The sequence below is a fragment of the Hypanus sabinus genome, chromosome 6 (assembly GCF_030144855.1).
Source record: "Hypanus sabinus isolate sHypSab1 chromosome 6, sHypSab1.hap1, whole genome shotgun sequence".
NCBI classification, from domain to species: domain Eukaryota; kingdom Metazoa; phylum Chordata; class Chondrichthyes; order Myliobatiformes; family Dasyatidae; genus Hypanus; species Hypanus sabinus.
The window spans coordinates 128245608-128268436 of NC_082711.1; the positions used below are offsets into that span (position 1 = coordinate 128245608).

The window sequence follows — 22829 nt, forward strand, 5'->3', positions numbered from 1 at the left end:
GTCTGGGGCCTGTGTCTTGTCCAGCATCGTTTCTTCCCCACTTCCCTTGCTTTCTGACACACCAGGTTCCACTTTCCCTAGTACTTCAATGTCTGTGTCTTGCACTTGGGTCTGTTCCCAACGCCCACTTAGCTTGCTAAGCAGCCTCCTGTGTGGCACCTTGTCAAAGGCCTTCTGAAAATCCAAGTACACCATGTCCACTGCATCTCCTTTGACTACCCTGCTTGTAATTTCCTCAAAGAATTGCAGTAGGTTTGTCAGGCAGTATTTTCCTTTCAGGAAACCATGCTGGCTTTAGCCTATCTTGTCATGTGCCTCCAGGCTTTCCTTGGCTTTTATACAGTCCTTAACTTCCCTTGTCAGCCACAGTTGCCTACCTCTGCCATTTGAGAACTCCTGTGGGACATATCTAACCTATACCTTGTGAGCTAATCCCAGAAACTTCAGCCACCTCTACTCTACTCTACTGCCATCCCTGCCAGTATCCTCCTCCAATCCACCTGGGCAAGCTCCTCTCTCATGCCTCTAATTCCTTTTATTCCTTTGTGATATTGAGACATGTGACTTGTGCTTCTCCCTCTCTAACTGCAGTATGAATTCAATCATAATATAATCACTGCCTCCTAAGAGTTCCTTTACATTAAGCTCCCTAAGAAGATCCCTAATTACACCCAATCTAAGATAGCCTTTTCCCCAAGTAGGCTCAAGTGCAAGCTACGAGGGGTGATTGATAAGTTCATGGTAGAAGGAGTCAACTTTAGAAAACCTAGCACATTGATTTTTCAACATAGTCCCCTCCTACATGTACACACTTTGTCCAGCGGTTGTGGAGCATATGGATTCTTTCTTTGTAGTAGTGGTCCACAGCAGGGGTGATTGATAAGCTTGTGGCCTCAGGTAGAAGGAGATGAGTTATTAACTTCAAACATTCTGCATTATCACTCAAAGAGTTGAACTACACGTGCATGTAACGAGAGCGTCTTGGACCACTTCTGGGTGTCCAAGATGACGACTTCTACAAAGAAGGGATCCGTATGCTCCACGACTGCTGGACTAAGTGTGTAAATGTAGGAAGAATAAATGTACTAGATTTTCTAAAATTGACTCCTTCTACCTTAGGTCATGAACTTATCAATCACCCCTCGTACTTTAAAAAGCCATTTCATCGGCATTCAACCAATTTTCTCTCTTACAATCCAACACCAACCTGATTTTCCCAATCCCCTTGCATATTGAAGTCCCCCATTACATTGCAACATTCTCATTACACGCCCTTTCCAGCTTCCTTTGCAATCTCAACCCCACATCTTGCCTACTATTTTGAGGCCTATATATGATTCCCAGAATGGTTTTATACCCTTGCAATTTCAACATTTTCTGACCCTCTGTCACCTCTTTCTAAAAATGTAATTCCTTCTCTTAGTAACAGAGCCACACCACCACCTACAACTTCCTGCCTGTCCTTTCAATACAAAGTATACCCTTTAATGTTAAGCTACCAACTATGGCCTACTTTCAGCCACAACTCAGTGATGCCCACATCATACCGACCAATCTCCAATTGCACCATGAGTTTATCCACCTTATTCCAAATGCTATGCACATTTAAATACAGCATCTTCAGTCCTGCAATCTTCACCCTTTTGAATCTTGCCTCTGTGATACAAATTAACTCTTTGCTCTGTCTACATTTGTACCCAATCATTGGCCTGTCCTTATTACACCCATCATCTACTTGTAAATCTGCTGGCTCATCCTCAGCTCTATCATATTGGTTCCCATCCCCTTGCTATATTACTTTAAACCACTCCCAACTGCTCTAGTAAACCTGCCCACAAAAATACTGGTCTCCCTCAGATTCAAATGCAACCCCTCCCTTTTGTACAGGTCACACCTGCCCACAAGAGGTACCAATTATCCAGAAGACTGAATCCCTGTCCTTGCTCCACTTCTTCAGCCACACATTTATCTGCCACTTCATTCTATTTCTGTCCACACTGTCATGTGGCACAGGCAGCAATTCCGAGATTACTACCCTTGTGATCCTGCTTCTCATCTTCTTCCTAACTCCCTTTATTATTTTTTCAGTACTTCCTCTCTTTTTCTACCCATGTCGTTGATACCAATATGTACCATGACTTCTGGCTGCTCATCCTCCCTTTTCAGAATGGACACGTTCAGACATGGCAGACCCTGGCACCTGGGAGGCAAACTACCATTCGTTTTTCCTTTTACATCCACAGAATCGCCTATCTGTCTCCACAGCTACAGAGTCCCCTACTACTGCTGCTATCCTCTTTAGCTCTTGTGTTACAGGGCCAGACTCAGTGCCAAAGGCACAGCTGCTGTTGCTTCCCCCAGGTAGGTCATCCTCCCCAACAGTACTCAAAATGGAGTACTCATTATTGAAGGGGAGCGCCACAGGGTTCTCTGCACTATCAAACATTCTCCCTTCCCTCTCCTGAGAGTCACCCAGTTATCTGTCTCCCGTAGCACCGGGATGACTACCTCCCTGTAGCTCCTGCTTGTCACTGCTTCACTTTCCCTAACAAGCCAAAGGTCATCAAGCTGCGGCTCCAGTTCCCTAACATGGTCTCTAAGGAGCTGCAGCTCGATGCACCTGGTGCAGATAGTCTCCTGGAAATTCCACATCTGATATCCCCTATTCTCTCAAGAATTAAATAAGAAAAAAGTAATGAATTCACCTACTTACCTTGCCTCCGCCTGTTCTCACCAAAGCCTTCTTGAACCAAGGCCTTACTCCTCTGACGACATCTGCTCTGCTAGGCGAGCCTCTCTTTTAGAGACTGGAATTTTAAAGCTCTTCACTGGACTTGCTCGGGAACACTTCTGTTGTATCTGTGCATTGCTTCAATCAATGACTCCCGTCACAAATCTTCCTGGATTTTATAAGCTCTTTGCAGGACCTGCAAGGGAATGCTTCTTTGTGTCTGTGCAGTACTCCAATCAACTAAACCAATTTACTTACATTTGCAGTTTTAATAGAATGTCAAAATTAACTATGCCACATTTCCTTTTTTTAAAAAAAAAGCCCTTTATCAATACTGATTCTTCATGTAAACGCTCAGGGAAACAACTGGGTGGGAGGCAACAGACAAGGGAATGAGGAAAGATGGCAATAGTCACATTCCAAGACTCCCCTGTCTCTGGAAGCAAAACAAAATTCGGGTTAAGTCAAGTGTGCCAATGAACTGTGAGGAGATTTTTTTTGTAACGGAACCTAAGTGATGCACAAGTAAAACAAATACTGAATCCATCTTACAACAAACGAGCTATCCTCTTTAAACACAGGAGTAGGAACACAATGTAAATGGAGAAGTGAGACAGGATGTTCAGTGTTTTAAGAGACAAATATATGCAACTGAAAGAAGGATCATGGTTGCCATAAACAATTTACAGTAGGACAGGTAGGAATTGGACATTGAGTGCATGAATAGTTTAAAATACAAACCTACAGCATGACACAGTTCCAGAGAGCTGATCAAAGGTCATTCAGGTTTGGGTTGCTCATCTCAGGATAGGTGTTAACATTGGTGCAGATCCAGCACCATTCACCATACTGAAACTGAACAAGTGAGACTATTTCACTATGCTTTTCCTCATGATTTCCTACATAACAGCAGTGACTATACCTCAGAGGTACTTTGAGACAACCCGAAGTTACAGTGTGCAAGTTACACTCCCTTCTCTCCCAATGTACGTTGTTCAGAGTCTGTCTTTTAAAACCTCTGATCCCACTTTCACTCCTCTCCTATTCTGCTTTCTCTTCTTGTCTCCCTGACATTACAGGCAAAAGGTCCTTGGGAATAAGACAGGTAAGGATTACACAATGTAAGGTCAATGTGCAGTATCTTTCACTGTGTGGAATCCAGGCAAGTCAAATCAACCCAAACAACAGCAACAGCTGGAAGCTGCCTGCCAGTGTATCCAACTCCCCCTCCACCATCCAGTCCAGTGACAGAACTCTGACACGCTAAGCAGTGGAGCGAGAGGCACTCTGCATCCTGCTCCTCAGTTTTTATCAGGATGGAGGTCTCCAACACATAATCAACTGCCTGAATTATTTCTTTCAGGTTTTTAAAATTTCTTAAAAGAAATGTTTTATTTTAAAGTATTGTTATTATTTTAATTTGTATATCTCTAACTTCCTAACTGATATTTAGAATAGTTCCAAAACCATTGAGGGAGGTAAAGGGGTAGATCTCATCAGGAGGTTTCAAGACAAACCTCCACAGCATGCTGGTTTAAAACTACACATGGAGCCCCTTCTTCCACCACCCGCACTGCCTTACTGCCTCAGGAAGTGGCAGAGGCCAGAGGCAGCAGGGTGGGTGATGCAACTTTTTAGAAAGGGGTAATAGTGAGAATTCAAGGGGAGGAGGCAGTTCATTGAAAAGCTTCGTTTTGTAAATATCAGACATCTAACCAACAGTGGCATTTAGTTAAAATAATTTTACTGAGCTCCATATATACGTTTGTACATGTTAATCACAAAGCTTCATATAAAATGTTAATTAAATTTCCACATTAAATAAATAGTACAACATTCAGGACACAGCAATACATTTTCTATTTGAATGGCAAATGTAACAAAAAAACTACATGATGAAGTGACTATAGAGGTTCAGCTTGTCCCATGGACAGAAAAGGCAACGGTTCAAAGTCCCTGAAACATCACTCATTGCTTTGGCACCGTAGCTCTAGCAGACAGGCATCCACTGGGGATCAGGTCATCGGCCACCCATAATAAAGCTTGGTGCTTCTGAATCATCTGTTTCCTCGATTGGACTTTCCACCTCCTCGTCTTCACCACTGCTTGAAGTTTCGGATCCTGATGCATAGATTGAAAAATATTTCACTCTGAAGGATCTTGGAAATTCTGCCTTCAATCATTTTCTTTCTTACAATTTAAAATTATTATGAAGTTGGTTATTGCAAAGTAAATCAGTTTTCCTTTTTGCAAATAATGGATTAGGAGCTAAAAATCATGTACCATGTAATAACTCTCCTAGGATGGGCTGTAAAGTCATGGTTGTTGTGTTGTGTGGAGGAGGGCCATACAGACAGATTGAAAGCTGGTTTTATAGTACAAAACGGGCTCTTCTGCCCACCACCTCCATGTATACCAGATCATAAACAAGACAAAATCTGCAGACACTGGAAATCCGAGCAACATACACAAAAAGCTGGAGGAACTCAACAGGCCAGGCAGCATCTATGGAAAAAAGTACGGTCAATGTTTTGGACCATCGACTGTACTTTTTTCCATAGATGCTGCCCAGCCTGCTGAGTTCCTCCAGCATTTTGTATGTGTTTCATATATACCGTTCCCAGTTGCCCACAATAGGTTCATAGCCAACTACACTGTGGTGATTCAAGTGCTTGTCCCGCTGCTGCACGACACTGTGAGAGCCTCTGCCTCCACCCCGTTAAGGCAGTGAGTTCCAGGACCCAACATCATCCCACAACTCTCACCTTAGACATACCCACCATAACAATGTACTTCAGCATCTACTGCTTTCATAACATTATAGACTTTTTTAATAGAGCTGGTCCCTCCTAACTGCTGTAATGGAGATAGAGAGGTCAGGGTGGGGGGGGGGGGGGGGGCAGGGTACTTTCCTTATAACAGTGAGACAGTGTCATATCTTCAACTAACAGTTTAATACACCTTCAGCTGCTTCAGAAAATCAAGAACTGCTCATATTACTTATGTCACCCACAATATATTGCTCTGACAAGCAGAACCGCAGCAATTCAAAGCTGTCAAGCTCCCTCCCCATTTAGAGTGAACATGGAACTGATTGGATTACAATGCGAAAATAACTAATGCATAGAGAAAACAGCAACACAGAAAGCTGGAGGGTCAGTCATATATACTTGCGGAGATCAAAATCTAGCTATATCCAGGTGTGAATGATTATGAACACTTTTAAAGCTGACGGTGTCAGACTTCAAGAACATCCTTGTCACAAGGATTCTGAAGGCTGAAGCAGTCACACCCATCTACATTGTCAAGAAGTTGATCCATCTCAGCTCCCTTCTGAGACCCCTATCATAAAAGAAACCAGGCTTCAGCTAAGTCAATTCACTCCATGTTGAATCAGATATCACCCTGTCTCCAGCCAAGCTACTCCATCACACATTTCCCTGAAAGTGTTATCACAGGTAAGCAGGGTAGTAAAGAAGGCATTTGGCCCAGTGTCTTTCATCAGTCAAGGCACTGAATATAGAAGTTAGGATGTCACGTTGCAGTTGTACAATACGTTGGTGAAGCCACGTTTAGAATATTGTGTTCTGTTTTGGACACCCCGCAATAGGACAGGCATTATGCTGGATAGCACGCAAAGGGATTTACGAGGATATAGTAGGGACTCAAATGACTGAGTTATGGACAGAGGTTGAGCAAATTGGGATTTATTCATTGGAGCGCAACTAATAAGGGATCATCTTTTATGAACATATCAAGTCTTGAATGGCACAGATAGGGTGAACTTCCCCCAAGACTAAGGAGTCAAGTAATAAAGGACACAGGTTTAAGGTGAGAGGAGAGAAATTTAATAGGAACTTGAGCAGCAACTTTTTCACCCAGAGAATGGTCAGTTTTTCGAACAAGCTATCAGGGGAAGTAGTTGAAACAGGGAGATTAATAATATTTAAAAAGCACTTGGTTCATGGACAGAAAAGGTTTAGGGGAATATGGGCCAAATACAGGCAAATAGGACTAGCTTAGATGGGAATCTTGTTCTGCATGGAGTTGAGCCAAAGGTTCATTTCTGTGCTATATAACTTTCCAGTTATATCACACTTCTCCACAAACTGGGGTAAGTTTCCATTCAGTTTTAGTGTGTCAAAATATCACTGAGATTAACATTCGAACAAAATTGGATTAAATTCAACAAACTTGTTAAATGAATGAGGAACAATCCTGCAAGATTGTTACCATGTTTTTCACCAATAAAACAAGAGGACATTGCAAACTGCATGGTTCCTCAGCAGAGTCTGCTGACACCTTGCTGTACAGCTCCCAGATAAAAATGTCATCTGTCGAAAGCCGGTAAACTCCACGTCAGAGCACAGATCATGGGGCAGGTGGAACATTCTCAACAGCAAAGACAATATCAAATTTGCTAATTATGCTTCTTTAAGTGTTTCATGTTAAGTACTACATCATGAGTTTATCTGCAGCAGATAGTGTGTGCTGAAAATGAGATGTTGTCATCTTCACTTCTCAGCTTCAGCTTGTTCCAGATATGGACCACAGTTCAATTCTTCACACCTCTCACTCTCCTCACACATGCTGCCTAACCACAACCAGACATGCAGCTTTTGCTTCTTTACGATTTCGAGGTCAGATATGGCCCAGATTACAAACAATTAAAAACAAAGTTTGTGATAAAAGTCAAAGACTCAATCTTCCCAATAACAAACAGAAGGAATTTTCTACTCAAGGACAGGTGGTTAGCTTAACAGCTAAAAAAACAGAGGGGAGGTTGAGGAAACATTGATGACTTACCGTCCATTGCTTTTGTCTGCTCCTGCTTGGCTTTCTTCGCCAAGATTTTCTTTTGTTTTAACTTCTGACTGTAGTAAGAAAAGCAAACCTTAAAATACAAGCACCTTAAGTACCCAAAACACATCAGGTAATACTGCTGGCAGGGAAAAGAATATGGGGTTCAGTTAGATTGCAACTTATTAGTGTGCCATGCCTCAGTACATCAATGACAATTATCAGTCTCATACACTGTATCCAAATGAATTTTCATCTGGGTAAACTGGCAATGAAAAATGAGTCACAAACAAGAGAAAATCTGAAGATGCTGGAAATCAAAGTGATACACACAAAATGTTGGAGGAACTCAGCAGGCAAGGCAGCATGATGCTGATGTCATATCAGCATCTATGACACCTGATATGAAGTCTCCAATGAACAGGATCACAAAAGACTGCAGAGGGTTTTAGCCAACTTCAAGAGGTAGTGCCTCAAGAAGAGACATTCCCTCTTCCTGTTGCTACTAACAGGGAGAAGGTGCTAAAGCCTGAAGATTCATAGTTAATATTTTAGGAACAGCATCTTCCACTCCACCAACAGATTTCTAAGAACACTTACTTACTATTTATTCACTACTTATTTTGTAATTTATAGCAATTCTATGTACTGTACTGCGGCCACGAAAACAAAAAATTCAAGTCATATAAGACAGAGTAAATAAACCTGATACTGAAAACAAGCACCTAAAAATCCTATTCTTACTTTATTAACAATTACATCTTATACTACGTTGCAACAATCTGCTGCAGCAACTCAGCCCTTTGAGCAGCATCTGTGAGAAGAAAGGAATTATCAAAGTTTCAGTTCAAAACCCTGCCTCAGAACAGTGAGTGGAAAGGGAGATGGCCAGCACAGGGGAGAGGGGCGTGGTGAGACAGGTATTTGGTAGATTGAGGAGTGACAGGCTGGTGTTGACAGCTAGGGGAGGTGAGTGAGGGGTGAAGTTGGAAGACTGGCAGATGAATGACAGATGGAAGTAGACAGGAAGGAGAGAATGAAAGGCAGTTGGAATAAGGTAGGTGAAAGGAAGAGTGAAGACAGGTGACAACTGCTGGGGGGAGATAAATAGGAACACTAAATGCAACCAGAGATGAGAATAGGAACAATTAATGGGGAGATGAATGATTGATGGACCTGGAACAGATTTGGGGGAGAGGAGCATGAATATTAGGAGGATCTGAAGGAGAGAGTGTGGAGAAGTGGGCAGGGAAAAATGGAAAAGAAACAGCTAGTGGGGATGGCTAACTAAACTAGTTAAACTCATGGATTATAGACTAACCAGGCAAAATATGAGGTGCTGCTCTTCTAGTGTGTGTCGGGCCTCATCACGCTGGAGGTGGCAGAGAATGGACAGATCAGTGTGACAGCATGATGGGGAATTGAAACGACGTGCAACTGGGAGCTCGGGGTATCTAGAGGAGACTAAGCATGGAGGCTTGGCTAAATGCCCCTCCAAATCCATGCTTGTATTGCTGCTGTCAAGGCTACAGAGAGATCCAGATGCAGTAGGCGAGGTTGGAGGAGATGCACGTTAGTCTTTGCATCACCTTAAAGGTCTGTTTACATCCTGGACGGTGGTGAGGGAGGAACTGTAGGGACAATCGTTAAATTGCTTTGCGGGCTGAGGAAAGTGCCAGGAGTAAAGAGATGAGCGTGGAGGAATGAGAAAGCCAAAAAGTTATAGAGGGAACGATCCCTGTAGAAGGCAGAAAGTAGAAAACATGTGGCTGGTGGTCGGATCTTATTACAGCTGGACAGAAATGACAAAGGATGATGTGCTGAATGTGCAGTTTCACAGTGTGAAAGATGAGAAGGTAAAGTCTGATAGGGAGAAAATAAAGTCTGACAGAGCAGTATTTCAGTGGAGTAAAGGAAATTACGGTGGTACGAGAGAGGAGTTGGCCAAAGTAAATTGGAAGACACAGGTAGGGATGAACAAAGGAGTAAGTTTCCTAGAAAAAAATGAGGAAGGTGCAGGATAGGTGTATTCTAAAAGCAAAGAAATACTCAAATGGCAAAATGGTACAACCATGGCTGAAAGGGAAGTCAAAGCAAAAGAGGGAGCATACAACAAAGCAAAAATTAGTGTTAAGACAGAGGACTGCGAAGCTTTTAAAACCTTACAGGGAGCAACTAAAAGAATTACTACGAGGGAGAAGATGAAAGAAAGCTAGAAAACAATATCAAAGTGGATAGTAAATGCTTTTTCAAGTCTGTAAAAAAATAAAGAAAAAGACAAGAGTGGATACAGGACCACTATATATGAGATTGTCTATTTTAATGCAAGGAGTATCATGAGCAAGGTGGATAAACTCGAGCGTCAATCAATACATGGAACTATGATGTTTGTGGCCATTACAGAGATCTGGATGAATCGGGCAGGAATAGCTCCTAAGTGAGCCGGGCTTTAGATGTTTCAAAAAGGACAGAAAGGGAGGCAAAAGAAATGGATGTGTGGCACTGCTAATCATGGATAGTATCACGCCTCCAGAAAAGGAAGAAGTCATGAGAGGATTGTCTACTGAATCATTGTGGATGGAAGTCAGAAACAGGAAGGGGGCAATGACTCCACTGGGGTGTTTTTTTATAGACCCCCTGCCCCCAAAGGTAACAGAGACATCGCGGAACAGATAGGGAGGCCGGTTCTGGAACAGTGCAATGATAATAGGGTTCTTATGATGGGTGATTTTAACTTTCCTAATATTGACTGCCATCTCCTTACAGCAAGGGGTTCAGATGGGGTGGAGTTTGTTAGGTGTGTTCAAGAAGGTTTCCTGGCACAACATGTAGATAAGCCAACTAGAGGAGAGGCTGTACTTGATTTGGTATTGGAAAATGAACCTGGTCAGGTGTCAGATCTCTCAGTGGGAGAGCATTTTGGAGATAGTGATCACAATTCTATCTCCTTTACAATAGCATTGGAGAGAGATAGGAACAGACAAGTTAGGAAAGCGTTTCATTGGAGTAAGGGGAATTATGAGGCTATCAGGCAGGAACGGGAACATAAATTGGGAGCAGATGTTCTCAGGGAAATGTATAGCAGAAATATGACAAAGGTTCAGAGAACTTTGCATGGTGTTCTGCATAGGTATGTTCCATTGAGGCAGGGAAAGGATGGTAGGGTAAAAGAATCATGGTGTAAAGGATATAGAAAATCTAGTTAAAAAGTAACGAAAAGTTTAGGAAAGGTTTAAGAAATTAAGTACTGTTAGAAAATTACAAGGGTGCCAGGCAGGAGCTCAAGAATGAAATTAGGAGAGCTAGAAGGGGCCATGAAAAGGCACTGATGAGCAGGATTAAGGAAACACCCAAAGCAAGTGATGAGCAAGAGGATGAGCTGTGTGCAGAAGGGTGGGTTAGTAAGTTTGCTGATGTTACAAAAGTTGGGGGTGCTGTGGATAGTCTGGAGGATTGTCAGGACATCAGGGTACAGCAGGACATCAATAGGATGAGAGGTGGCGAATCTTGAACCCTGGTCCAAAAGTCACAGCGAGTAACTGATGATATGCTACCTGTCCTAGACATTGTCAGCTACATCATCAGTTTTACATGGATGTCTAGGGAAGTGTTCACAATGAACAGGAATACAGAGAGAATAAAATGAGCTACAGTAGGAGTAGTGTGAAAATGGGTGCTTTATGAGTGGTGCAGACTTAGTCAGTCAAAGGGCCTGATTCCATTATGGTTCCTTGATAACTCTAACCCCATGAACTTCCATTCTCTCCACTATAATTACTCTCGATCATGCATACTCTTTAAAGGTAACATTCTGTTGCAATCAAGATATTACTTCCAATAGACAACCATTATCAATGTTCTGCACACAGAGCAATCCGTTTCAGAGCTGCTGTCGGTCAAATAGACAATTTTTGTTGAGGTAGCCATGCCAACTGGGACTTCAATTATCATTTGTTACTAACTCCCAACATCAAAAGCCAAAAGCATTTTGAATCAAATTCAGGTACCCTTAGTTGAATGTTCATGATAATTTGTAAACTGTATGTTCACAAATCAATCTGTACAAACAGTATTGGTACAGTCGGCCCTCCTTATCCGCGGGTTCCACATGCGTGGATTCAACCAATCGCGGATCGGGAAAACCAGGAAGTTCTCTCTCCAGCACTTGTTGTTTGAGCATGTACAGACTATTTTTTCTTGTCATTATTCCATAAACAATACAGTATAACAACTATTTACATTGCATTTACATTGTATTAGGTATTATAAGTAATCTAGAAATGATTTAAAAGTACAGGCAGTCCCCGGGTTATGAAGGAGTTCCATTCCTGAGTCCGTCTTTAAAACAGATTTGAAGTTGGAACAGGTACATCTGGTATTATTTAAGTAAGTATGCAGATGATACTAAGGTGGGTGGCGTTGTGGATAATGAAGTAGGTTTTCAAAGTTTGCAGAGAGATTTAGGCCAGTTAGAAGAGTGGGCTGAACGATGGCAAATGGAGTTTAATGCTGATAAGTGTGAGGTGCTACATTTTGGTAGGAATAATCCAAATAGGACATACATGGTAAATGGTAGGGCATTGAAAAATGCAGTAGAACAGAGTGATCTAGGAATAATGGTGCTTAGTTCCCTGAAGGTGGAATCTCATGTGGATAGGGTGGTGAAGAAAGCTTTTGGTATGTTGGCCTTTATAAATCAGAGCATTGAGTACAGGAGTTGGGATATAATGTTAATATTGTACAAGGCATTGGTAAGGCCAAATTTGGAGTATTGTGTACAGTTCTGGTCACCGAATTACAGGAAAGTTGTCAACAAAATAAAGAGAGTACAGATAAGATTTACTAGAATGTTACCTGGGTTTCAGCACCTAAGTTACAGGGAAAGGTTGAACAAGTTATGTCTTTATTGTTTGGAGAGTAAAAGGTTGAGGGGGGACTTGATAGAGGTATTTAAAATTATGAGGGGGATAGATAGAGTTGACGTGGATAGGCTTTTTCCATTGAGAGTAGGGGAGATTCAAACAAGAGGACATGAGTTGAGAGTTAGGGGGCAAAAGTTTAAGGGTAACATGAGGGGGAATTTCTTTACTAAGAGAGTGGTAGCTATGTGGAACGAGCTTCCAGAAGAAGTCGTAGAGGCAGGTTCGGTACTGTCGTTTAAAGTAAAATTGGATAGGTATATGGACAGGAAAGGAATGGAGGGTTATGGGCTGAGTGCGGGACAGTGGGACTAGGTGAGAGTAAGCGTTCGGCACAGACTAGAAGGGCTGAGATGGCCTGTTTCCGTGCTGTTATTGTTATATGGTTATAATAACTGTAGCTTTCATCAGGGCAGGGCCTTTCACACGCTCCATTAAAATTGTTGCAATCATTGACCGACTTTAGCCTAACGCTTTTCCAATGACCGATGGTATTTCACCTCTTTCAGATCACTTTATTATTTCCACTTTATTTTCAATCATGATTGTGGTTATTTTCGTCAACAGAAACACTGCAGAATCAGAGCTGCACTGGGTCCTAAACACCACTGCACTGAAACAGGTTAAATAAGGTCTGGGGTTCCGCTGGGTCCTAAGGTCCATCGCATTGAGACAGGTTAAATAAGGGACTTGAGCATCCGTATTTTTTGGTATCCACGGGGGTTCCCAGAACCGATCCCCCGTGCATAAGGAGAGCCGACTGTATATACCAACTCCTTTGATTTCAATGGGGATAAAATTACACATTGGAAACTGCCATGTTCAATCACTTACACGGTTTCATGGATTAGGAACTCCCGATGCTCTTACCGTTTCCTCCTGCGTTTTTCCGTCCTCTCCTCAGCCACCCTCCTGTTCTCGTCTAGTTTCTTCTGGAATTCTTCATCCAGTCGTTGCTGAAAAGCAAAGGATTTTTACTTTACACAGCACAACATCATATCACATTTCTAATGCATGCTAAAGAGCAGGAAGACTGAAGCCAGGCTTAAATGACTAGCAATTTACAATCTCTGCAGCAGCTCACTACAGAAGCCCCACAGCAATTTCCATCAAATTTAGATGATAAATGTTTAAGACACCTCATTACACAACCACACTTAATTGATCTCAACATTTACCAACCAGGCTCTCAGCAGGATTCCATAGTTCTACTACCATTAGGTAGAAATTAATTCAGTATGAAAACATCACATCATAGTGTTAGCAGGTGAACATCAAAATGTTAGGCAGCATGACAGCATAGTGGTTAGCTCAATGCTTTACAGTACCAGCAACCCCAGTGTAATTCCTGCTGCTGCCTGTACTCCCTGTGACTGCATGGGTTTCCTCCGGGTGCTCCAGTTTCCTCCCACAGTCCAAAGACGTACCAGTTTGTAGGTTAATTGGTCATTGTAAGTTGTCCCATGATTCAGCTAAGATTGCTGGGCAACAGTTCAAAGAGCCAGAAGGGCCTATTCTGCACTGTATCCCAATAAATAAATAAATACGGCAAATGTTGGCATACTTACAGTAAATGATGGTAACTATATTCTGTAAACAATCATACAAACTGCACATCCAAGGGAACTTACTCAGCATTTATTTTCCAACAAAATTAAGAGACAACATTTTCAATATATTATTTAGGAATGAGAGCTTGAAATTTGATCCATTGATTATCCCAACAGCCATCAAAGCTTCACTGATAACTTCACTTCTGCCCTTCTGTGACTCAGTTCATCCCTAGCTTACTCTTGTTTTCAGGTATCGCTAGCCAATCAGACAAAAAATTGGCTTGACAGAAGACAGACAGTTGTAATGGGGGATTGTTTCTCAAGCCTATGATCAGGGGTGTGCTGCAGGGATCAGAGCTGTACTTCCTGTCCTTTAACGAATAATACTAAATTAATTGTATAATCACATTGAAAAATACTATCTAATATCACAATAATATCTTGAACAACCAGGCCAGGGGGCGGTAGATGGAATTTAATTCAGGAAAATAAAAGCATTTGCATTTTGGTAGGTCAAGCAAAATCAGGCAAAGTACAGGTAAAGTTCACGGCAAAGTACTAGGGGGTGTTGCAGAACAAGAGACCTTGGAATGCAAGTATGTCATTCATTGAAAATGTCGATGCAGGGAGACAGTTTAGCGAAGATTATGTTTACCTTGGAATGCTAGGTCATCATTCATTAAAAGTGTCGATACAGAGAGACAGCTTTGCGAAGATTATGTTTGTCACACTGGCCTTTATCAGCCAGAATATTGAACACAAGAGTTGAAATGCCATGCTACAACTGGAAAATCATAAGTATTATGTACAATTCTGGTAACCATATGATTGAAAGGATGTCATCAAACTGGAAAGGTTGCATAAAAGATTTACAAAAATGTTACTGGGACTGTGGTGGTTTGCGTTATAAGGGTAGACCGGATAGACTGGAATTTTTTTGCCTGACATTTAAGAAGCTAATAGGTTACCTTCATGGGATTTATATCATGGGATGCAGATACACTGCCTATAAAAAGTATTCAACACCCCCCCCCCCCATAAATGTTCATGTTTTATTGTTTTACAACATCGAATCACAGTGGATTTAATTTGACTTTTTTTGGCACTGATCAACAGAAAAGCTCTTTCATGGCAGAATGTAAAAAGATCTCTACAAATTACAATTACAAATTAATTATAAAACACAAATAATTGATTGCATAAATATTCACCCCCTTCAACATTTAGTAGATGCACCTTTGGCAGCAATTATAGCCTTGAGTCTGTGGAGATAAGTCTTTACCAGCTTTGCACATCTGGACACTACAATACTTCCCCATTCTTCTTAACAAAACTTCTCAAGCTCTGTCGAATTGCATGGAGATCATGAGTGAATGGTTCTTTTCAAGTCCACCCACAAATTCTCAATTAGATTGAGTTCTGGACTCTGACTTGGCCACTGCAGCACATTGTTTTTAAGCTATTCCTGTGTAGCATTGGCTTGGGGTTATTGTCTTGCTGGAAAATAAATCATCTCCAAATTTGCAGTTCTCTTGCATTTTGCATCAGGTTTTACTCCAGGAGTACCCTGTATTTTACTGCATTCATTTTACCCTCTACCTTCTCAAGCTGCAGTGAAGCATCTCCATGGCATGTCACAGCCACCATCATGCTTCATGGTAGGGATGACGTGTTTTTGATGATGTGAAGTGTTTGGTTTATGCCAACATAGTGTGTTTGATGGCCAAAAAGCTCGATTTTGGTTTCATAAGACCACAGAACCTTCTTCCAGCTAACTTCAAAGTTTCCCACATGCCCTCTGGCAAACTCGAGCCAAGATTTTTCTCCAACAGTGGCTTTCTCTTTACCACTCTCCCATTAAGCTGTGACAGGTGAAGCACCTGGGCAACAGTTATATACACGAGGAAATCTGCAGATGCTGGAAATTCAAACAACACACAAAATGCTGGTAGTGAACCTGATGGCATGAATATTGACTTCTCTAACTTCCGTTAATGCCCCTCCTCCCCTTCTTACCCCATCCCTGACATATTTAGTTGTTTGCCTGTTCTCCATCTCCCTCTGGTGCTTCCCCCCCCCCTTTCTTTCTCCTGAGGCCTCCCATCCCATGATCCTTTCCCTTCTCCAGCTCTGTATCACTTTCGCCAATCACCTTTCCAGCTCTTAGCTTCATCCCACCCCCTCCGGTCTACATCTATCATTTCACATTTCCCCCTCCCCCCTCTACTTTCAAATCTCTTACTATCTTTCCTTTCGGTTAGTCCTGACGAAGGGTCTCAGCCCGAAACGTCGACATCGCTTCTCTCTATAGATGCTGCCTAGCCTGCTGTGTTCTACCAGCATTTTGTGTGAACAGTTGTATACGCAGCCTCTCCATCTCAGCCACTGAAGCTTTTAACTCATCCAGAGTGTCGTAGGTCTCTTGGTGGCCTCCCTCACTTGTCCCCTCCTTGCACGGTCACTCAGCTTTTAAGGTCGATCTGCTCAAGACAGATTTACAGCTGTGCCATATTCTATTTCTTGATGACTGACTTAACTGTACTCCACAGTATTCAGTGACTTGGAAATTTTCTTGAATCCATCTCCTGTCTTGTGCTTGGATTTGCTTGGAATGTTCTTTTGTCTTCATGGTGTGGTTTTTGCTGGGATACTGACTCACCAGCAGTTGGACCTTCCAAATACAATGCAATCAAGTGAAAAACCTTGATTGCACACAGAGCAGTCTCTATTTAACCAATTATGTGACTTCTAAAACCAATTGGCTGTGCCAGTGATTATTTGGTGCGTCATATTAAAGTGGGTGAATACTTATGCAATCAATTATTTTGTGTTTCATATTTGTAATTAATTTAGATCACTAAATGGAGATCCATTTTCACTTTGACACGAAAGGGTCTTTACTGTTGATGATGACATCGTCAACTCAGGCCTGAGGCCAGCGTCAGGCATTCTCATGACTTACAAGGCACCGAATGAAAGACTGTGTGGCACGCCACTCCTCACACAGGCATTTCGCAGTACTTTTATTTTACAAGGTTGAATAGCAAGCTCAACACTCAACCCGGCACGGATGGAAAGCGTACTCAGCAACGGCCTGATTGCATTCGAACCTAGGAACCTCCGTTCCGGAGTCTGGCGCTGATGTCACTGCACCACTAGCCGACCTAAACTGTTGACCAGCGTTAAAATAAGCCAAATTAAATCCACTGTGATTCAATGTTGTAAAAGAATAAACCATGAAAACTTCCAAAGGAGGTGAATACTTTTTATAGGCACTGCACAAGTTAAATGGTCACAGGCATTTTCCCTGGTTAGGGAGTCCAAAACTTGTAAGCATAGACTTAAGGTAAGAAGGGAAGGTTTTAAAGGAAAGTAGAAGGGCATGTCATTCACACAAAGGCTGGTGGGTATAAGGGAAATGCCAGGGGAAAAGGTAGAAGCAGTTAAATTACAACACAATGGATCCTGGTTAACTGGAACACATCTGGACCAGTATATTTTGGCCCAATTAAGTGGTTGCCTCAATTAACCAAAGGCTCATGCAAATAGCTAAGAAGGTATTAAAAAAAAGGCAAACTACCTTTTCACTAGGTAATGGTATAAAATTTTGCTAAGAATACAGTAAGAACATACATCAGTTGCACTAATGGACGGAGAGATGATCCAGTTTAATCAGACCAAATGTGAGTTGTTGAACCTTTGGAGATCAAAGGCAAAGGTACATGGTTAATGACAGGACTCTTAACAGTGTTGATGTGCAAAGAGATCTTGGAGGTTCAAATCCATAGCTTCCTGAAAGTGGGTGCCCAGGTTCATATGGTAGTAAAGAACACGTAAGACACGCTTGCCTTTATTAGTCAAGGCACTATGTTTGAAAGTCTGGAAGTTATGTTACAGTTTTATAGAAGTCCAGTTAGGCCCAATCTGAAGTACCGCATTCAGTTCTGCTCATTCGGTTGTGGTAAGAATGTGAAGGCTTTGGAGAGGGTGCAGAAGAGGTTTACCAGGATTCTGCCTGGATTAAAGAAGTGCTACAAGGAGAGGTTTAAAAAGGTTTTTATTCTCTAGAGCAGCGGAGGCTGGGGGGGGGGGGAGACCCAAGAGAAGTTTCTAAAATTATTAGCGGCCTATATGGAGTAGATGGCTGTATCTTCTACTCGGGTCAAAATGTCTAATACGAGAGAGCACACATTTAAGGTGAGACTGTAAAGTTCAAAGGGGATGGGCAGGGCAAGTTATGGTTTTGTTTATACAGAGAGTGGCGGGTGCCTGAGATGTACTGCCAGGGGTGATTGTGGAGGCAAATAAGATACAGGCATTTAGAGGCTCTTAGAGACATGAATGTGCAGAGAATGGAAAGATATGGATATAGTATAGGCAGATGGAATTAATTTAGTTAGGCATTCAATTATTAGTTTAATTAGTTTGCACATCATCATGAGCTGAAGGAGGCATTGATTATGTGGGTAGTCAGAGGCTTTATCCCAGGGCGGAAATGACTAACACGAGAGGGCAGTTTTAAGGTGCTTGGAAGTAGATACAGAGAAGATGTCAGGGGTATGTCTTTTTACGCAGAGAGTGGTGAGTGCGTGGAATGAGCTGCCGGTGATGGTGGTGGAGGCGGATATAATGGGGTCTTTTGACAGACTCCCGGATAGGTACATGGAGCTTAGAAAAATAGAGGGCTATGGGTGACCCTAGGTAATTTCTATAGTTAGGACATGTTCGGCACAGCTTTGTGGGCCAAAGGCTGTGTATTGTGCTGTAGGCTTTCTATATAACCATATAACAATTACAGCACAGAAACAGGCCATCTCGTCCCTCTAGTCCGTGCCGAACGCTTACTCTCACCTAGTCCCACCGACCTGCACTCAGCCCATAACCCTCCATTCCTTTCCTGTCCATATATCTATCCAATTTTACTTTAAATGACAATATCAAACCTGCCTCTACCACTTCTACTGGAAGCTCATTCCACACAGCTACCACTCTCTGAGTAAAGAAGGTCCCCCCCCCGTGTTACCCCTAAACTTTTGCCCCCTAACTCTCAACTCATGTCCTGTTTAATTCTCCCCTATTCTCAATGGAAAAAGCCTATCGACGTCAACTCTATTTATCCCCCTCATAATTTTAAATACCTCTATCAAATCCCCCTCAACCTTCTACGCTCCAAAGAATAAAGACCTAACTTGTTCAACCTTTCTCTGTAACTTAGGTGCTGAAACCCAGGTAACGTTCTAGTAAATCTCCTCTGTAGTCTTAATATTTTGTTGACATCTTTCCTATAATTCGGTGACCAGAACTGTACACAATACTCCAAATTTGGCCTCACCAATGCCTTGTACAATTTGTACTATGTTTCTATGGCTGATCCCGGATCCCACTCAAAACCATACACCTACCTTCTTTCCATATCCTTTGATGCCCTGACCAATCAGGAAACTTATATACCTATGGACTTGGCCTGCATCCTTTGTCCAACAATTTGGCATCAACTGCAAACTTGCAGTTATCACACTTACTTCCCGACAGTATCCCAGGAGTCACCTAGAAAAGCACTTCTTTTTCCCAACTGCTCCCTGTCTCTCAGCCACTTCTCAGTCTACGCCAGTATATTACCCCCAATACTATATGCTTTAATGTTGCATATTAACTTCTAACCATTTATTGAGAGTCCAAAGACACCACTAATTTAACCTTTTCCTATAAAGGCTGGGTAACCCAGTTATGCTCTTCGACGCGGACTGGGAGACCATTTAGCTGAACACCTACACTCGGTCCGCCAGAAAAAGCAGGATCTCCCAGTGGCCACACATTTTAATTCCACATCCCATTCCCATTCTGATATGTCTATCCATGGCCTCCTCTACTGTCAAGATGAAGCCACACTCAGGTTGGAGGAACACCACCTTATATACCGGCTGGGTAGCCTCCAACCTGATGTCGTGAACATTGACTTCTCTAACTTCCATTAATGCCCCTCCTCCCCTTCTTACCCCATCCCTTATTTATTTATTTATCCCCCCTTTTCCTTACTTTTTTTTTCCTCTGTCTGCCCCCCTGACAATCATTCCTTGCCTGTTCTCCATCTCCCTCTGGTGCTTCCTTCCTCCTCTCTTTCTCCGTAGGCCTCCCATCCCATGATCCTTTCCCTCTCCAGCTCTGCATCCCTTTTGCCAATCACCTTTCCAGCAATTAGCTTCATCCCACCCCCTCCGGTCTTCTATCATTTCGGATTTCCCCCTCCCCCTCCCACTTTCAAATCTCTTACTATCTTTTCTTTCAGTTAGTCCTGCTGAAGGGTCTCAGCCTGAAACGTTGACTGTACTTCTTCCTATAGGTGCTGCCTGGCCTGGTGTGTTCCACCAACTTTCTGTGTGTCTGCTCTTCATTCTTCCGTTACCTGGGTTGCATGTTTATCCATGAATTCCTCTCTCATGTACTCCCTGCGACGAAGGTGTCTGTAGACATGGAACTCTCCACTCCCTGCACCAGCACTTGATCCTGCAACCAAAGGACACTTATCACTTCTTGTACAGTCAAAAGAATAATGATTAGTACTCAGCGTCTCTCAAAATGCAAATATGAGAACTTCATGTGCCAAATCTAGTGTGTAGTGGATGAGAAATGAGTCCCCGGTCATCTGTGCCATTGGAGTAGAATTCGCAGCTGGCATGTCATTGCTTTCTGACGCACATCCTCAATACAGGCATCCTCCCAATGGGAAATTGTGGAAGGGATCTACCCAGAGCCTCATAGTAATAGGAATCAACGTCCCCAGACAAAGAAAAACAATCATTCTGATTGTCTATTAACCACATCTGTCAAAATATGGATGTTTCAGAAATTGAGACTAAAATTTAAGAACAGTAAAACTTTTTTTAAAATTAAATACATATTTCAATCTCTTGCAGCTGTACCCTGCCAGAGTGGCAGGAGGGTTGAGCACATTCTCCATCATAAACAGCAGAGAACCTCCACAGGTTTAATCATCAAATCTTTCCATTCAGGACGACTATAGCTGAAATCCGCAGTCACAGCCATCAATTCTTCAGTAAGCAACATTGTTTTAAGATGCTTAAAGAGTCCATCAATCCTAAAAATCAGTGGAATCCGGACTGCAGACTCAGGATGAGAGTGCAGTTTCTCTTCTAGAAAAGCCAGTCTACAAATAACATTGAAACAGAGCTCCTTAGATTCCCACTCCATTCTATCCTGCCGGCAAATACACGGTCTCTGTAAAATAAAACTGAAGATCTCAGAGCAAGATTGCAGTACCAGAGGGACATCAGGGACTGCAGTATACATTGATGCATGTACACCATTGGTTCACCTCCACCATTTTGGACACAACACTGCAGCCCGAGGGTTTCACCATCCAATGGAAAGACAGGACAGCTGAGTCTTTTAAAATGAGAGGAGGTGGCGTATGCTTCATGATTAACTCACTGCAGAGTAGATATGGCGGTTCTGTTCCAGTCCTGCTCACCCCACCTAAAACATCTAGCAGTCAAGTGTTATCCATTTTATCTGCCGAGGGAGTTTTCTGCCATACTCCTAGTAGCAGTGTACATTCCACCCTGGTCAGTGTCAGGTAGGCACTGGAGCAGCTAAGCACCATGATCAGCAGTCGAAACAGTGCACTGAGACGTCTGCCCTATCATTACAGGTGAGTTCAACTAGGCCAGTATGAAATCTCTGAACTACCACCTGTGAAACCAGAAGAACTAGCGCCCTTGGCCACTGTTACGCCACCATCAAGAATGACTTTAGAAACTGTGGTCATCTGGCAGATGATTAAAGACCATAGCATCAGTGGTGAGGACAAGAAGGTCAAGGGAGGTGGAGGAGCACTTACACGGATGCTTTGAGTCAGTTGTCTCAAATAAACGAGCAGACTATTATTTAAATGGGGAGAGAATTCAAAGTTCTGAGATGCAATGGGACTTGGGAGTCCTCGTGCAGTATACCCTTAAGGTTAACCTCCAGGTTGAGTCAGTGGTGAAGAAGGTGAATGCAATATTGGCATTCATTTCTAGAGGAATAGGGTATAGGCGCAGGGATGTGATGTTGAGGCTCTATAAGGCACTGGTAAGACCTCACTTAGAGTACAGTGTGCAGTTTTGGGCTCCTTATTTAAGAAAGGATCTGCTGACATTGGAGGGGTTTCAGAGAAGATTGATTAGAATGATTCCAGGGATGAGAGGGTTAACATATGAGGACTGTTTGACCTCTCTTGGAATGTACTCCTTGGAGTTTAGAAGAATGAGGGGGGACCCCATAGAAACATTTCAAATGTTGAAAGTGGATGTGGCAAAGTTGTTTCCCATGGTGGGAAAAGTACGAGAGGACATGACTTGAGGATTGCAGGGCGCCCATTCAGAACAGAGATGTGAAAAAAAAATTTTAGCCAGAGGGTGGTGAATCTATGGAATTTGTTGCCACGGGCGGCAGTGGAGGCCGGGTCATTGGGTGTATTGAAGGCAGAGATTGATAGGTATCTGAGTAGTCAGGGCATCAAAGGTTATGGTGAGAAGGCGGGGGAATAAGACAAGGGGAGATTGGATCAGCTCATGATGAAATGGCAGAGCAGACTCGATGGGCCGAATGGCCGACTTCTGCTTCTTTGTTTTATGGTCTTGTGGACTGGACAATATTCATGGATTCATCTTTGAATCTGAATGAAAACACCACAGTTGTCACTGACCTCATCAAAGCCTGTGCAGACGAGTATGTGCCTTTGAGAACATACCCAAGCAAAACTCATGGGTGAACCAGGGGATTCATAGTCTGCTGAGAACTAGATCTATGCCATTCAAGAACAGT

The 22829-nt window shown here is 42.6% G+C and overlaps 1 protein-coding gene across 1 annotated transcript in view; it reads right to left on the reverse strand.

Moving 5' to 3' along the window:
* Nucleotides 1–4458: 4458 nt before the first annotated feature.
* prkrip1 (PRKR interacting protein 1) overlaps nucleotides 4459–22829 on the reverse strand; it is a 28082-nt gene continuing 9711 nt past the window's right edge. Inside the window, exons 3-6 of the mRNA XM_059972910.1 lie at nucleotides 20407–20507; nucleotides 13321–13406; nucleotides 7538–7605; nucleotides 4459–4852 (exon numbers count right to left, since the gene is read on the reverse strand). Coding sequence (XP_059828893.1) covers nucleotides 4752–4852; nucleotides 7538–7605; nucleotides 13321–13406; nucleotides 20407–20507 — 356 coding nt within the window. The 3' untranslated portion in view covers nucleotides 4459–4751. The remainder of the gene's footprint in view (nucleotides 4853–7537; nucleotides 7606–13320; nucleotides 13407–20406; nucleotides 20508–22829) is intronic.